An 18,727-nucleotide genomic window follows, 5' to 3' on the forward strand; every position below is an offset into this window, starting at 1 on the left:
GTTTGTAAGAAAAGGCTCCATCTTGTCCCCCAACCCCACACGCCGGACATATGAAGAATACAGGATATTGCTATCACATGCAGGACACAACCAGGACGAGCCAAAAATTCCTGCAGCTCCTTTAATGTTGCGGTCGATCTATGCAGCATCCAGCACCAATTTTCTTCTTGTCTTTCTATCAATGTTTGAGGGGCGTCCAGTTCTCAGTAATGTCATTGTAGTGGCAGATTTCAGCCCCTTCTTAAATGACATCTTCACAGTGTCCATGGTGGATCTAATGTCTGGGAAATGTTTTTGTCTTCTTCTCCTGACTGACAACTTTCCGCAGTGAGATCCTCTGCTGTGTTGTCAGCTGTTATGGACCAGAAACTGTCAGGAAAATCCTCCTGGAACAGCGACACTTTCTCTGGGGTTAATCAGAATCGCTGTAAATGACGGCGGCCGAGCACCGACTACTATGCGGGGGAAACCCCGATTATAAGAGGATGCTAACACTTATGCAGCCATATTATTTTAGTTTTGTTATTTTTAATTGACCCTCAAAGCGCTTTCAGTTTGTTTCTGAATGGATTTGTACAGATTGTGGGTGACATTAAAGATGTAAAAAGTTCTGAAATTATTCTTCTTTGTCGGATTTTTTTTTACATGACATTCACGTGGTATTTATCAGGGTCATGTAGACTTTTTATATCCACTGTATATACATACGCTCTTAGCTATCACAGATCTCACTTGATATCCAATCAAATGAACCAGGAGAGGTCACATTTTCCTGCCAATGACTTCTATCAGGAAGAGTCCTTTATCTCAACAGTCCGGGGGGTGGGGCTCACGTATTCTGGCCAATCAGTAATTACAAGGGAATCCACTAATAAAACATAATAACATTTCCTGCCATGTATAATAATGGTGATTTCTTCTGTCTTGGACCCCCCATATGTCTTACCTCTGAACCCCCTATGCTGGCGACAATCAGGATTCACCACATTTTAGAAGGAATGGGCTTTGTATAAGTTACAGTGAACATTTTATAAGGTTTTCCTTACACTACAAGCCTGTTTTCGTACAACCCTTCCATAGTCACCCGGTGGCGCCATATTCCTAGTAAAAAAAACAATTTGGCCGATGGTGTGAATGGACCATGTTTAGCACCTTCTGTGTCATCTGGCAAGGTCACCTCTGACATGGATGAGGTCTACATCCACAGATCCAGCCAAGTCTAGTGTCGGGTCACTTGGTTCATGGCATCGGAAACTGATCCTCGGCACATGCGCCGCCCTTCAGATTAGTGGCGGGCTCTGTGGATGACGTAGGAGATGCCATTCACACCAATCAGAGGTGACCATGGAGTGGGCATTCATGGTCCAGGGACTGGCATCAGACCGATCAGGTTATTAGGGGCATCAGAAAACTATAAGGTGTAGTAACCACCACTCACCTTTGACTATGACCAGCACGGAGCTGTAGGTCTGGCCGGCCAGGTTGGACGCGGTGCACGTGTACAATCCATTATCAATCTGTTTGCAGAATAAAATCTTCAGCACAAAGTTCTCCTGCTCGTCCTCGTACACCACGTGCCTCCGGCCCTCTGAGATCACCGCTCCGTCCTTCTTCCACACAATCTCAGGTTTGGGTTCACCGGTGACGAAGCAGCTCATCTTGGCATGTTTTCCCTCCGTCACGGTGCAGGTGCGGGTAAGGACGCTCATGGTTCCTTCGCGGTTTATTTTGGGAGTAAGGGTGGCAGCCCTTTCATAGTCCAGAGACAATCCCAGACCGGTCAATGTATCCAGAGCTCCGTAGCCCATAACGTTTGACTCGTAGGAGCCCATAATCGAAAGGTCGGTTTTCCGTATCTCCTCTCGCCGTTTCTGGAGGTGAGACAGAAGCGAGGCGGTTTTCCCGTATGAAGACTCCACAATGCTGGTACTGTTGACATTAAGATTGCTATAAGAGTCAATAGACAGTGAAGCAGAGGCCTTGGTTTGGCCGACAAAGTTCTCTGCACGACACAGATAAGTTCCACTGTCTGAAAACCGAACACAATGAATGCGCAGAGAGCTGGACCCTCCCTGGGACTCTACACGTAGGCGGTTGGAATCGGCGGCTGTTCCCACCTGTCGGCCATCTTTCTCCCATGTTACCACTGGTGATGGGTGGCCCTGTACCCGGCACTGGAAGGTGGCGTCTTCTCCCAGGCTCACTCGAGAGATGGTCGGCTTCAGAATAAAGTATGGGGCACACTCCACCACGGCGCTCTCCTCTCCCACCTTCACCGAGACCGCGGCGAACGCCTCCCCAATGTTGTTGATGGCTCGGCAGATGTACTGACCGCTGTCCTCGAAGGACAAGTCGTAGATGGTCAGCTGGTAGAGTTCTCCATCCTGCACCATCTTGAAGCGACCTCCGGATGCGATCTGGAGTTTATCCTTCTCCCAGGTGACTGTAGGCACAGGATTTCCGACAATCTGACAACTCAAGGTGGCATCTTTACCCACTGACATCATGAAGGCTTTGGGCCTGGTGAGAAAGCGCGGCACCCCGCTGAACAAACTGGAATCCATTGTGATATCTGGAAAGAGATGAGAATTATTAGAAGGAGAAATACAAAAGAGACCGATCCGGGATCATATATCATTATTATACGCTTGTTAGGAAAGTCACCACCACACTGCACTTATAGGAAGGCAAGGACAAGGGCCAGAGGCAGACATGTCACTGCAGCTCCGTGTGTAATAGAAAAGGAAGGATGTAATAGCAGAAGTATGACCGCAGCTCTGGAGGAGAATGGAGAGTATCAGCATCCATATAGCAAAGCAAAATATTTACACTTATTACAGTGATTGGTTACCGCAAAGAACTAACATAGGGATGGAGAATAAAGAGAACAGACAGAGGCCAAGTGGAGGAGAAAACCGGACACAGGGACAATACGGGAGGAGGCCAGACACATGCTCTGAGCAGAGGAGGAGATCGGACACTGGAATAACAATGGAGGAGGTGACCAGACACAGAGACAATGCGGGAGGAAACTGGTCACATAGTCTGAGCAGATCAGACCGGACACAAGAACGATGCGGGAGGAGACCGGACACAGGAATAATCATGGAGGAGGAGACCGGACACAGGGACGATGCGGGAGGAGACCGGACACAGGAATAATCATGGAGGAGGAGACCGGACACAAGGACGACGCGGGAGGAGACCGGACACAGGAATAATCATAGAGGAGGAGACCGGACACAGGGACGATGCGGGAGGAGACCGGACACAGGAATAATCATGGAGGAGGAGACCGGACACAAGAACGATGCGGGAGGAGACCGGACACAGGAATAATCATGGAGGAGGAGACCGGACACAGGGACGATGCGGGAGGAGACCGGACACAGGAATAATCATGGAGGAGGAGACCGGACACAAGGACGACGCGGGAGGAGACCGGACACAGGAATAATCATAGAGGAGGAGACCGGACACAGGGACGATGCGGGAGGAGACCGGACACAGGAATAATCATGGAGGAGGAGACCGGACGCAAGGACGATGCGGGAGGAGACCGGACACAGGAATAATCATGGAGGAGGAGACCGGACACAGGGACGATGCGGGAGGAGACCGGACACAGGAATAATCATGGAGGAGGAGACCGGACACAAGGACGACGCGGGAGGAGACCGGACACAGGAATAATCATAGAGGAGGAGACCGGACACAGGGACGATGCGGGAGGAGACCGGACACAGGAATAATCATGGAGGAGGAGACCGGACACAGGGACGATGCGGGAGGAGACCGGACACAGGAATAATCATGGAGGAGGAGACCGGACGCAAGGACGATGCGGGAGGAGACCGGACACAGGAATAATCATGGAGGAGGAGACCGGACACAAGGACGATGCGGGAGGAGACCGGACACAGGAATAATCATGGAGGAGGAGACCGGACACAGGGACGATGCGGGAGGAGACCGGACACAGGAATAATCATGGAGGAGGAGACCGGACACAAGGACGACGCGGGAGGAGACCGGACACAGGAATAATCATAGAGGAGGAGACCGGACACAGGGACGATGCGGGAGGAGACCGGACACAGGACTAATCATGGAGGAGGAGACCGGACACAGGGACGATGCGGGAGGAGACAGGACACAGGAATAATCATGGAGGAGGAGACCGGATGCAAGGACGATGCGGGAGGAGACCGGACACAGGAATAATAATGGAGGAGGAGACCGGACACAGGGACGATGTGGGAGGAGACCGGACACAGGTATAATCATGGAGGAGGTAACCGGACACGGACGATGCGGAAGGAGACCGGACACAGGAATAATCATGGAGGAGGAGACCGGACACAGGGACGATGCGGGAGGAGACCGGACACAGGAATAATCATGGAGGAGGAGACTGGACACAGGGACGATGCGGGAGGAGACCGGACACAGGAATAATCATGGAGGAGGAGACCGGACACAAGGACGATGCGGGAGGATACCGGACACAGGTATAATCGAGGAGGAGAGTGGACATAGGGACGATGCGGGAGGAGACCGGACACAGGAATAATCATGGAGGAGGAGACCGGACACAGGGACGATGCAGGAGGAGACCGGACACAGGTATAATCATGGAGGAGGTAACCGGACACAGGGACGATGCGGGAGGAGACCGGACACAGGAATAATCATGGAGGAGGAGACCGGACACAGGGACGATGCGGGAGGAGACCGGACACAGGAATAATCATGGAGGAGGAGACCGGACACAGGGACGATGTGGGAGGAGACCGGACACAGGAATAATCATGGAGGAGGAGACCTGATACAGGGACGATGCGGGAGGAGACCGGACACAGGAATAATCATGGAGGAGGAGACCGGACACAGGGACGATGCGGGAGGAGACAGGACACAGGAATAATCATGGAAGAGGAGACCGGACACAGGGACGATGCGGAAGGAGACCGTACACAGGAATAATCATGGAGGAGGTAACCGGACACAGGGACGAAGCGGAAGGAGACCGGACACATGCTCCGAGCGGATGAGGAGACTGGACACAGGAATAATCATGGAGGAGGAGACAGGACACAGGGACGATGCGAGAGGAGCAGGACACATGCTCCGAGCAGACGAGGAGACTGAACACAGGAATAACAATGGTGAAAACTGGACACAGGGACCGAGTAGAGGAGAAGGACACGGACAATGCGGGAGTAGAGCGAACACATGGCTCGAGCGGAGGAGACCGGACACAGGGCCAATGTGGGAGGAGACCGAACACATGGACCAAGGGGAGGAGGAGACCGGACACATGAATAACAATGGAGGAGGAGACCGGACAAAGAGAGAATGCGGGAGTAAACCGGACACATGGTCCGAGCGAATGAGGAGACCGGGACACAGGAATAATCATGGAGGAGGAGACCAGATACAGGAACGATGCGGGAGGAGACCGAACACAGGTATAACAATGGAGAAGACTAGACACAGGGACTGAGTGGAGGGGGAGACCGGACACAGACAAAGCGGGAGGAGACTGAACACATGGACCGAGCGGAGTAGGAGACCGGACACATGAATAACAATGGAGGAGAAGACCGGACACAGAGACAATGCGGGAGGAAACCGGTCCCATGGTCTGAGCAGATGAGGAGACAGGACACAGGAATGATCATGGAGGAGGAGACAGGACACAGGGAAGTTGCGGGAGGAGATAGGACACAGGAATAACAATGAAGAAGACTGGACACAGGGACCGAGTGTAGGAGGAGACCGGACATGGACAATGCGGGAGGAGACTGAACACAAGGACTGTGGAGGAGGAGACTGAACACAGGGACTGTGGAGGGGGAGACTGAACACAGGGACTGTGGAGGAGGAGACTGAACACAGGGACTGTGGAGGAGGAGACTGAACACAGGGACTGTGGAGGAGGAGACTGAACACAGGGACTGTGGAGGAGGAGACTGGACACAGGGACCGAGTGTAGGAGGAGACCGGACACGGACAATGCGGGAGGAGACTGAACACAAGGACTGTGGAGGAGGAGACTGAACACAGGGACTGTGGAGGGGGAGACTGAACACAGGGACTGTGGAGGAGGAGACTGAACACAGGGACTGTGGAGGAGGAGACTGAACACAGGGACTGTGGAGGAGGAGACTGAACACAGGGACTGTGGAGGAGGAGACTGAACACAGGGACCGAGTGTAGGAGGAGACCGGACACGGACAATGCGGGAGGAGACTGAACACAAGGACTGTGGAGGAGGAGACTGAACACAGGGACTGTGGAGGAGGAGACTGAACACAGGGACTGTGGAGGGGGAGACTGAACACAGGGACTGTGGAGGAGGAGACTGGACACAAGGACCGAGTGTAGGAGGAGACCGGACACGGACAATGCGGGAGGAGACTGAACACAAGGACTGTGGAGGAGGAGACTGCACACAGGGACTGTGGAGGGGGAGACTGAACACAGGGACTGTGGAGGAGGAGACTGAACACAGGGACTGTGGAGGAGGAGACTGAACACAGGGACTGTGGAGGAGGAGACTGAACACAGGGACTGTGGAGGAGGAGACTGAACACAGGGACTGTGGAGGAGGAGACTGAACACAGGGACTGTGGAGGAGGAGACTGAACACAGGGACCGAGTGTAGGAGGAGACCGGACACGGACAATGCGGGAGGAGACTGAACACAAGGACTGTGGAGGAGGAGACTGAACACAGGGACTGTGGAGGAGGAGACTGAACACAGGGACTGTGGAGGGGGAGACTGAACACAGGGACTGTGGAGGAGGAGACTGGACACAAGGACCGAGTGTAGGAGGAGACCGGACACGGACAATGCGGGAGGAGACTGAACACAAGGACTGTGGAGGAGGAGACTGAACACAGGGACTGTGGAGGGGGAGACTGAACACAGGGACTGTGGAGGAGGAGACTGAACACAGGGACTGTGGAGGAGGAGACTGAACACAGGGACTGTGGAGGAGGAGACTGAACACAGGGACTGTAGAGGAGGAGACTGAACACAGGGACTGTAGAGGAGGAGACTGAACACAGGGACTGCGGAGGAGACTGAACACAGGGACTGTGGAGGAGACTGAACACAGGGACTGTGGAGGAGGAGACTGAACACAGGGACTGTGGAGGAGGAGACTGAACACAGGGACTGTGGAGGAGGAGACTGAACACAGGGACCGAGTGTAGGAGGAGACCGGACACGGACAATGCGGGAGGAGACTGAACACAAGGACTGTGGAGGAGGAGACTGAACACAGGGACTGTGGAGGAGGAGACTGAACACAGGGACTGTGGAGGGGGAGACTGAACACAGGGACTGTGGAGGAGGAGACTGGACACAAGGACCGAGTGTAGGAGGAGACCGGACACGGACAATGCGGGAGGAGACTGAACACAAGGACTGTGGAGGAGGAGACTGAACACAGGGACTGTGGAGGGGGAGACTGAACACAGGGACTGTGGAGGAGGAGACTGAACACAGGGACTGTGGAGGAGGAGACTGAACACAGGGACTGTGGAGGAGGAGACTGAACACAGGGACTGTGGAGGAGGAGACTGAACACAGGGACTGTGGAGGAGGAGACTGAACACAGGGACTGTGGAGGAGGAGACTGAACACAGGGACCGAGTGTAGGAGGAGACCGGACACGGACAATGCGGGAGGAGACTGAACACAAGGACTGTGGAGGAGGAGACTGAACACAGGGACTGTGGAGGAGGAGACTGAACACAGGGACTGTGGAGGGGGAGACTGGACACAAGGACCGAGTGTAGGAGGAGACCGGACACGGACAATGCGGGAGGAGACTGAACACAAGGACTGTGGAGGAGGAGACTGAACACAGGGACTGTGGAGGGGGAGACTGAACACAGGGACTGTGGAGGAGGAGACTGAACACAGGGACTGTGGAGGAGGAGACTGAACACAGGGACTGTGGAGGAGGAGACTGAACACAGGGACTGTGGAGGAGGAGACTGAACACAGGGACTGTGGAGGAGGAGACTGAACACAGGGACTGTGGAGGAGGAGACTGAACACAGGGACTGTGGAGGAGGAGACTGAACACAGGGACTGTAGAGGAGGAGACTGAACACAGGGACTGTAGAGGAGGAGACTGAACACAGGGACTGCGGAGGAGACTGAACACAGGGACTGCGGAGGAGACTGAACACAGGGACTGCGGAGGAGACTGAACACAGGGACTGCGGAGGAGACTGAACACAGGGACTGTGGAGGAGACTGAACACAGGGACTGCGGAGGAGACTGAACACAGGGACTGCGGAGGAGACTGAACACAGGGACTGCGGAGGAGGAGATTGAACACAGGGACCATGCAGGAGGAGGAAACTGAATACAAAAGATACTGTGCAGAAGCATGAGACTGAACACAGGTTTTTGCAGCAATTGTCTGATCAAAGGGACTGCTCAAAAGGAGAAGACTGTGGAGGGTGGAGGTGGTGTAGGGACAGCACAAACGCTCCATCCCTGGTAATGTCACACTGGAGGAACGTCCTCCTTAATGTCAGCCTCAATGTCACCACTCTCTTTCCTCTTCACCTTTAACGCTCTCAGAAAGGAAACAGTAAATATTGTCGCCAAAATAGCCCCTTAATCTCCATGTTATGTGGCTCTGGTGTCCGCAGCTCCCCCTGCTCATGTTCTGCAGAGCGAGGGGATCCGGTGACTTACATAAAGACCCTAAAGGTCCCAAGTCAGCGGAGCGAAGCGGCAGAGGTGAGCACTATGTGCTGGTGGTGTCATATAGCTGCCGGACGCCGCTCTGACTATCACAGCGCTGCAGGCGATCCAGAGACATATACAGGGGCGAAAATAACTATTTGACACTGACAATTTTGCAAGTTTTCCCACCTACAGAGAATGGAGGGGTCTGTAATTTTTATCGTAGGTCACTTCACCTGTGAGAGACAGAATCTAAAAATAAGATCCAGAAAATCCCATTGTAGGATTTCTACATAATTAAATGACATTTTATTGAATTAATTAAGTATTGGATCGCCTATCAAGAATTCTGCCTCTCATAGACCTGTCAGTTTTTCCGACATGGTCTCTCCCTCAGCGCTGAGCCCGCACCTTTCCGGGGACATGACAGCAGGTCTGATCTTGTGCCCCCAACAGCCGCGGGTGGAATCGCCATCAATCTCTGACAGCGGCATTTGACATGGCCGCGGCGGAAGGACGACATAAGTCCGGCCCATCGGCGCCCGTGTCACATGCCCGCGGGTCGCTGATGGGTTGACATGACAATCCGGGGTCTGCAGGAGACCCCTGCAGTTGTCATTGCCGGGATGCCGTCGCCCAGCGGTTGGCGCTCCTAGCCAGTGAGCAAATCCGCTACACACAAGACGATCGGATGATCGCAGCTTCTAGTCTCCCAGGGAGAATATTGAATCCAGTGTAAAGTAAAAAAAAAGTTTTGAAAAATATTAAAAAAAGTTTAAAAAATATAGAAGTTTAAATCACCCCCTTTCACCCCTTTCAAAATAAAGCAATAGAAAAAAATCACACATAGACATATTTGGTATCGCCGCGTTCAGAAAACGCTCGATCTATCAATATATAAGAAGGATTAATCCGATCGATAAACGGCGTAACGGGAAAAAAAATCACAATGCCAGAATTACTTTGTTTTCATAGCATCAACATTGCAATAAAAGGCAATAACGGGCGATCAAAACATCGGATCCACCCCAAAATGAAATCAGTAAAAACGTCAGCTCAGCGCGCAAAAAATAATCCCTCACCTGCCCCAGATCCCGAAAAATGGAGACGCTGCGGGTCTCGGAAAATGGCGACTTTTTTTTTTAACAAACTTTGGATTTTTTTTTTCACCACTTAAATAAAAATGAACCTTTACATGTCTGGTGTCTACGAACTGGTAATGACCTGGAGAATCATAATGGCAACTCAGATTTACCATATAGTGAACATGGTAAAAAAACAAAAAAAAAAAAACAAATGTGGAATTGTACTTTTTTTGCAATTTCACTGCACTTGGAATTTTTTTTACTGCTTTCCAGTACACGTAAAACCAATGGTGTTGTTCAAAAGTACAACTCGTCCTGCAAAAAATAATCCCTTACATGACTGAAAAATAAAAAAGTTATGGCTCAGTTAAGGTCAGGAATCAGCCCAGAACTTCATGGGAGGACCTGGTTAATGGCCTGAAAAGAGCTGGGACCACAGTCTCATACATTACCGTTAGTAACACACTACGTCATGGATTAAAATCCTGCAGGGCACGCATGGTCGCCCTGCTCACGCCAGCACATGTCCAGGCCCGTTTGAAGTTCGTCAGTGACCATCTGGATGATCCAGAGGAGGCATGGGAGAAGGTCTTGTGGTCAGATGAGACCAAAATAGAACATTTTGGTATCAACTCCACTCAGCGTGTTTGGAGGAAGAAGAAGGATGAGTACAACCCCAAGAACACCATCCCAACTGTGAAGCATGGTGGGGGAAGCATCATACTTTGGGGATGCTTTTCTGTAAAGGGGACAGGACAATGGCACCGTATTGAAGGGAGGATGGATGGGGTCATGTATTGTGAGATTTTGGCCAACAACCTCCTTCCCCCAGTAAGAACATAGAAGATGGGAAGTGGCTCGGTCTTGCAGCATGACAATGACCCGAAACACACAGCCAGGGCAACTAAGGAGTGGCTCCGTAAGAAGCATTTCAGGGTCCTGTAGTGGTCTAGCCAGTCTCCAGACATGAACCCAATAGAAGATCTTTGGAGGGAGCTGGAACTCAATGTTGCCCAGCGGCAGCCCCGAAACCTGAAAGATCTGGAGAAGATCTGTATGGAGGAGGGGGCCAAAATCCCTGCTGCAGTGTGTGCAAACCGGGTCAAGAACTACAGGAAACATCTGACCTCTGTAATTGTAACAAAGGTTTCTGCACCAAGTTCTGTTTTTCTATTGTATCGAATACTTATTTCATGTAATAAAATGCAAATTAAATCATACATGTGAATTTCTGGTTGTTATTTTTAGATTCTGTCTCTCACAGGTGAAGTGACCTACGATAAAAATTACTGACCCCTCCATTCATTGTAGGTGGGAAAACTTGCAAAATCGTCAGTGTATCAAATACTTATTCCCCCACTGTATGTAGATGATACTGGTACTGACTGTCAGGAGGTGAGCGCTCCACAGGCACCGCTTATCTCCATCACTACACGGGAGAAGGCCCCTGCCAGTGACTGACAGGAGATACGTGCTCCGGCAGGAAGTTCTGCAGCAGCTGAGGTGGATTACAATGAATAGTGTAGCTGGTACTGTATATAATACAGAATATTTCCTTCTCACACTGCAGTCTACCCGCACATGGCAGTGAACTGTCCCTGTGATGAAACACGTGGCTGGGGCTCTGGACACTGTAGATTTGGAGGGATTTCACCCAATGTTCTGCAGAGTGTTTTCTGTTACGTGTGAATGAGGTTTTACTGAGCCGCTAATTTACAAGGAGGAATCCAAACTACAAATCAGCATAAAAAAATAGCTACAAGGTATCAATGTGAACGCACCGATCCGTCACCGGTAAGGATTTCATCGCCGCCACCTCCTGTGGCCAAAAAGACCCTGAGTCCAGCGATGTGTCACATACCGGGCTGCCTGCTGCAGCTCAGTTTTATCTGCTGCAGATCTGTAAATATAGATGAACACTGTGCATAGGCAGAAAGCTGCCACTCAGTGGTGGGGCAGAGTTATGCAGAGCTCATGAGTATGGAGGGCTTACAATCTGATCCCAGCATAATGTCTGTAGGAACGCAGGAGGTGATGTTCTGGAGGGTAGATGTGTAATGTAAGATGAACCAGTAACACTAGGTTATCGAGAGGGTTTAATGTGACTGGATTTTGGATCCGGCTTTATTTAGCAACCAAAAGAAGCTGGCTTGGAAAAGTCAATCCTGTGCTCCAGTCCGGGGTGTACAGGCCTAATAACAGCAGCTGGGTCTGCTTGGCAGAGGGGTGTGCTGCAGTCAAACAGAGGTGTTTGTTTGGTGAAAACATTTCTTATAAGTGTAAGCTGCTGCTGGGAGTACGGAGGTTGGTGAGGCTGCTGCATTTATGTTGCTTCATTCTGTCTGAAGAAAGGACTGTTTATGTTTATATTAGACAATAAACTACATTCTGAGCGTGAACCCTTACAAGTCATTATGCTGCAAGCGATGTTACGCTGGTAGGCTCTGAAGCGAGATAGACCTGTGAACATAGCATAAATGCAGTGCAGAGAACCAGCCGGCAGAAGAATGGAGAGCACAGGGTCGCTCAGCATGGGAGCACGGGCAGGGGAGAGATTGGATTGTGGAGGAGCATTCTGGGAGGCCACATACAGAGGGGAAACATTACTACATTGGGTCATAATTGGAGGACAGTATTTCTACATAGGGGCCACATAGGGTAACATCACTACTGTATGGGGGACACATAGGGGAACATTACTACTGTACGGGGGACACATAGGGGAACATCACTACTGTACAGGGGCCACATAGGGGAACATCACTACTGTACGGGGGCCACATAGGGTAACATCACTACTGTATGGGGGCCACATAGGGGAACATCACTACTGTACGGGGGACACATAGGGGAACATCACTACTGTACAGGGGCCACATAGGGGAACATCACTACTGTACGGGGGCCACATAGGGTAACATCACTACTGTATGGGGGACACATAGGGGAACATTACTACTGTACGGGGGCCACATAGGGGAACATCAGTACTGTACGGGGGACACATAGGGGAACATCACTACTGTACAGGAGACACATAGGGGAACATCACTACTGTACGGGGGCCACATAGGGGAACATCAGTACTGTATGGGGGACACATAGGGGAACATCACTACTGTACAGGAGACACATAGGGGAACATCACTACTGTACGGGGGCCACATAGGGGAACATCACTACTGTACGGGGGACACATAGGGGAACATCACTACTGTACGGGGGCCACATAGGGGAACATCACTACTGTACGGGGGACACATAGGGGAACATCACTACTGTACGGGGGCCACATAGGGGAACATCACTACTGTACGGGGGACACATAGGGGAACATCACTACTGTACAGGAGACACATAGGGGAACATCACTACTGTACGGGGGCCACATAGGGGAACATCACTACTGTATGGGGGACACATAGGGGAACATCACTACTGTACGGGGGCCACATAGGGGAACATCACTACTGTACGGGGGACACAAAGGGGAACATCACTACTGTACGGGGGCCACATAGGGGAACATCACTACTGTATGGGGGACACATAGGGGAACATCACTACTGTACAGGAGACACATAGGGGAACATCACTACTGTAGGGGGGCCACATAGGGGAACATCACTACTGTACGGGGGACACATAGGGGAACATCACTACTGTACGGGGGACACATAGGGGAATATCACTACTGTACGGGGGACACATAGGGGAACATCACTACTGTATAGGGGCCACATAGGGGAACATCACTACTGTACGGGGGCCACATAGGGGAACATCACTACTGTATGGGGGACACATAGGGGAACATCACTACTGTATGGGGGGGACATAGGGGAACATCACTACTGTATGGGGGACACAGAGGGGAACATCAATACTGTATGGGGGACACATAGGGGAACATCACTACTGTATGGGGGACACAGAGGGGAACATCACTACTGTACGGGGGCCACATAGGGGAACATTACTACTGTACGGGGGACACATAGGGGAACATCACTACTGTACGGGGGACACATAGGGGAACATCACTACTGTACGAGGGACACATAGGGGAACATCACTACTGTATGGGGGACACATAGGGGAACATCACTACTGTATGGGGGACACAGAGGGGAACATCAATACTGTATGGGGGACACATAGGGGAACATCACTACTGTATGGGGGACACAGAGGGGAACATCACTACTGTATGGGGGACACATAGGGGAACATCACTACTGTACGGGGGCCACATAGGGGAACATTACTATTGTACGGGGGACACAGAGAGGAACATCACTACTGTATGGGGGACACATAGGGGAACAATACTACAGTACGGGGGACACAGAGGGGAACATCACTACTGTACGGGGGACACATAGGGGAACATCACTACTGTATGGGGGACACATAGGGGAACATCACTACTGTATGGGGGACACAGAGGGGAACATCACTACTGTATGGGGGACACAGAGGGGAACATCACTACTGTACGGGGGCCACATAGGGGAACATTACTACTGTACGGGGGACACATAGGGGAACATCACTACTGTACGGGGGACACATAGGGGAACATCACTACTGTACGGGGGACACATAGGGGAACATTACTACTGTACGGGGGACACAGAGGGGAACATCACTACTGTATGGGGGACACATAGGGGAACATCACTACTGTACGGGGGACACATAGGGGAACATCACTACTGTATGGGGGACACATAGGGGAACATCACTACTGTACAGGAGACACATAGGGGAACATCACTACTGTACGGGGGCCAAATAGGGGAACATCACTACTGTATGGGGGACACATAGGGGAACATTACTACTGTACGGGGGCCACATAGGGGAACATCACTACTGTACGGGGGACACATAGGGGAACATCACTACTGTACAGGGGCCACATAGGGGAACATCACTACTGTACGGGGGCCACATAGGGGAACATCACTACTGTATGGGGGACACATAGGGGAACATTACTACTGTATGGGGGGGACATAGGGGAACATCACTACTGTATGGGGGACACAGAGGGGAACATCAATACTGTATGGGGGACACATAGGGGAACATCACTACTGTATGGGGGACACAGAGGGGAACATCACTACTGTATGGGGGACACATAGGGGAACATCACTACTGTACGGGGGCCACATAGGGGAACATTACTACTGTACGGGGGCCACATAGGGGAACATTACTATTGTACGGTGGACACAGAGAGGAACATCACTACTGTATGGGGGACACATAGGGGAACATCACTACTGTACGGGGGCCACATAGGGGAACATTACTATTGTACGGGGGAAACATAGGGGAACATCACTACTGTACGGGGGACACAGAGGGGAACATCAATACTGTATGGGGGACACATAGGGGAACATCACTACTGTATGGGGGACACAGAGGGGAACATCACTACTGTATGGGGGACACAGAGGGGAACATCACTACTGTACGGGGGCCACATAGGGGAACATTACTACTGTACGGGGGAAACATAGGGGAACATCACTACTGTACGGGGGACACAGAGGAACATCACTACTGTACGAGGGACACATAGGGGAACATCACTACTGTATGGGGGACACATAGGGGAACATCACTACTGTATGGGGGACACAGATGGGAACATCAATACTGTATGGGGGACACATAGGGGAACATCACTACTGTATGGGGGACACAGAGGGGAACATCACTACTGTATGGGGGACACATAGGGGAACATCACTACTGTACGGGGGCCACATAGGGGAACAATACTACTGTACGGGGGACACAGAGGGGAACATCACTACTGTACGGGGGACACATAGGGGAACATCACTACTGTATGGGGGACACATAGGGGAACATCACTACTGTATGGGGGACACAGAGGGGAACATCACTACTGTATGGGGGCCACATAGGGGAACATTACTACTGTACGGGGGACACATAGGGGAACATCACTACTGTACGGGGGACACATAGGGGAACATCACTACTGTACGGGGGACACATAGGGGAACATTACTACTGTACGGGGGACACAGAGGGGAACATCACTACTGTATGGGGGACACATAGGGGAACATCACTACTGTACGGGGGACACATAGGGGAACATCACTATTGTATGGGGGACACATAGGGGAGCATCACTACTGTACGAGGGACGCATAGGGGAACATCACTACTGTACGGGGGACATATAGGGGAACATCACTACTGTACAGGGGACACATAGGGGAACATTACTACTGTACAGGGGACACAGGGGAACATCACTACTGTACGGGGAACACATAGGGGAACATCACTACTGTACAGGGGACACATAGGGGAACATTACTACTGTACGGGGGACACATAGGGGAACATCACTACTGTACGGGGGACACATAGGGGAACATCACTATTGTATGGGGGACACATAGGGGAGCATCACTACTGTACGAGGGACACATAGGGGAACATCACTACTGTACGGGGGACATATAGGGGAACATCACTACTGTACAGGGGACACATAGGGGAACATTACTACTGTACAGTGGACACATAGGGGAACATCACTACTGTACGGGGAACAGATAGGGGAACATCACTACTGTACGGGGAACAGATAGGGGAACATCACTACTGTACAGGGGACACATAGGGGAACATTACTACTGTACGGGGGACACATAGGGGAACATCACTACTGTACGGGGGACACGTAGGGGAACATCACTATTGTACGGGGGACACATAGGGGAACATCACTACTGTACGGGGGACACATAGGGGAACATCACTACTGTACAGGGGACACATAGGGGAACATTACTTCTGTACGGGGGACCCATAGGGAAACATCACTACTGTACGGGGGACACATAGGGGAACATCACTATTGTATGGGGGACACATAGGGGAACATCACTACTGTACGGGGAACACATAGGGGAACATCACTACTGTACGGGGGACACATAGGGGAACATCACTACTGTACGGGGGACACATAGGGGAACATCACTACTGTACAGGGGACACATTGAGGATCACTACTGTACGAGGGACACATAGGGGAACATCACTACTGTACGGGGGACACATAGGGGAACATCACTACTGTACGGGGGACACATAGGGGAACATCACTACTGTACAGGGGACACATTGAGGAACATCACTACTGTACGAGGGACACATAGGGGAACATCACTACTGTACAGGGGACACATAGGGGAACATCACTACTGTACGGGGGACACATAGGGGAACATCACTACTGTACAGGGGACACATTGAGGAACATCACTACTGTACGAGGGACACATAGGGGAACATCACTACTGTACGGGGGACACATAGGGGAACATCACTACTGTACAGGGGACACATTGAGGAACATCACTACTGTACGAGGAACACATAGGGGAACATCACTACTGTACAGGGGACACATAGGGGAACATCACTACTGTACGGGGGACACATAGGGGAACATCACTACTGTATGGGGGACACATAGGGGAACATCACTACTGTACGGGGGACACATAGGGGAACATCACTATTGTATGGGGGACACATAGGGGAGCATCACTACTGTACGAGGGACACATAGGGGAACATCACTACTGTACGGAGGACACATAGGGGAACATCACTACTGTACGGGGGACCCATAGGGGAACATCACTACTGTACGGGGGACACATAGGGGAACATCACTATTGTATGGGGGACACATAGGGGAACACCACTACTGTACGAGGGACACATAGGGGAACATCACTACTGTACGGGGGACACATAGGGGAACATCACTACTGTACGGGGGACATATAGGGGAACATCACTACTGTACGGGGGACATATAGGGGAACATCACTACTGTACGGGGGACACAAAGGGGAACATCACTACTGTACGAGGGACACATAGGTGAACATCACTACTGTACGAGGGACACATAGGGGAACATCACTACTGTACGGGGGATCCATAGGGGAACATCACTACTGTACGGGGGACACATAGGGGAACATCACTACTGTACGGGGGACACATAGGGGAACATCACTACTGTACGGGGGACACATAGGGGAACATCACTACTGTACGGAGGACACATAGGGGAACATCACTACTGTACAGGGGACACATAGGGGAACATCACTACTGTACGGGGGACACATAGGGGAACATCACTACTGTACAGGGGACACATAGGGGAACATCACTACTGTACGGGGGACACATAGGGGAACATCACTACTGTACGGGGGACACATAGGGGAACATCACTACTGTACGGAGGACACATAGGGGAACATCACTACTGTACAGGGGACACATAGGGGAACATCACTACTGTACGGGGGACACATAGGAGAACATCACTACTGTACAGGGGACACATAGGGGAACATCACTTCTGTACGGGGGACACATAGGGGAACATCACTACTGTACAGGGGACACATAGGGGAACATCACTACTGTACGGGGGACACATAGGGGAACATCACTACTGTACGGGGGACACATAGGGGAACATCACTACTGTACAGGGGACACAGAGGGGAACATCACTACTGTACAGGGGACACATAGGGGAACATCACTACTGTACAGGGGACACATAGGGGAACATCACTACTGTACGGGGGACACATAGGGGAACATCACTACTGTACAGGGGACACATAGGGGAACATCACTACTGTACAGGGGACACATAGGGGAACATCAATACTGTACAGGGGACACATAGGGGAACCTCACTACTGTATGGGGGACACATAGGGGAACATCACTACTGTACGGGGGACACAGGGGAACATCACTACTGTATGGGGGACACATAGGGGAACATCACTACTGTACAGGGGACACAGGGGA

At 51.4% G+C, this 18,727-nt stretch overlaps 1 protein-coding gene across 1 annotated transcript in view; it reads right to left on the reverse strand.

Moving 5' to 3' along the window:
- Window positions 1-18,727, reverse strand: part of OBSCN (obscurin, cytoskeletal calmodulin and titin-interacting RhoGEF) — a 528,918-nt gene that overhangs the window by 474,223 nt on the left and 35,968 nt on the right. Inside the window, exon 2 of the mRNA XM_073676881.1 lies at window positions 1,439-2,572. Within this exon, the coding sequence (XP_073532982.1) occupies window positions 1,439-2,564 (1,126 nt within the window). The 5' untranslated portion in view covers window positions 2,565-2,572. The remainder of the gene's footprint in view (window positions 1-1,438; window positions 2,573-18,727) is intronic.

This window comes from Phyllobates terribilis, unplaced genomic scaffold (assembly GCF_046119375.1).
Source record: "Phyllobates terribilis strain yellow unplaced genomic scaffold, ASM4611937v1 Scaffold_4__5_contigs__length_816908805, whole genome shotgun sequence".
NCBI lineage: Eukaryota > Metazoa > Chordata > Amphibia > Anura > Dendrobatidae > Phyllobates > Phyllobates terribilis.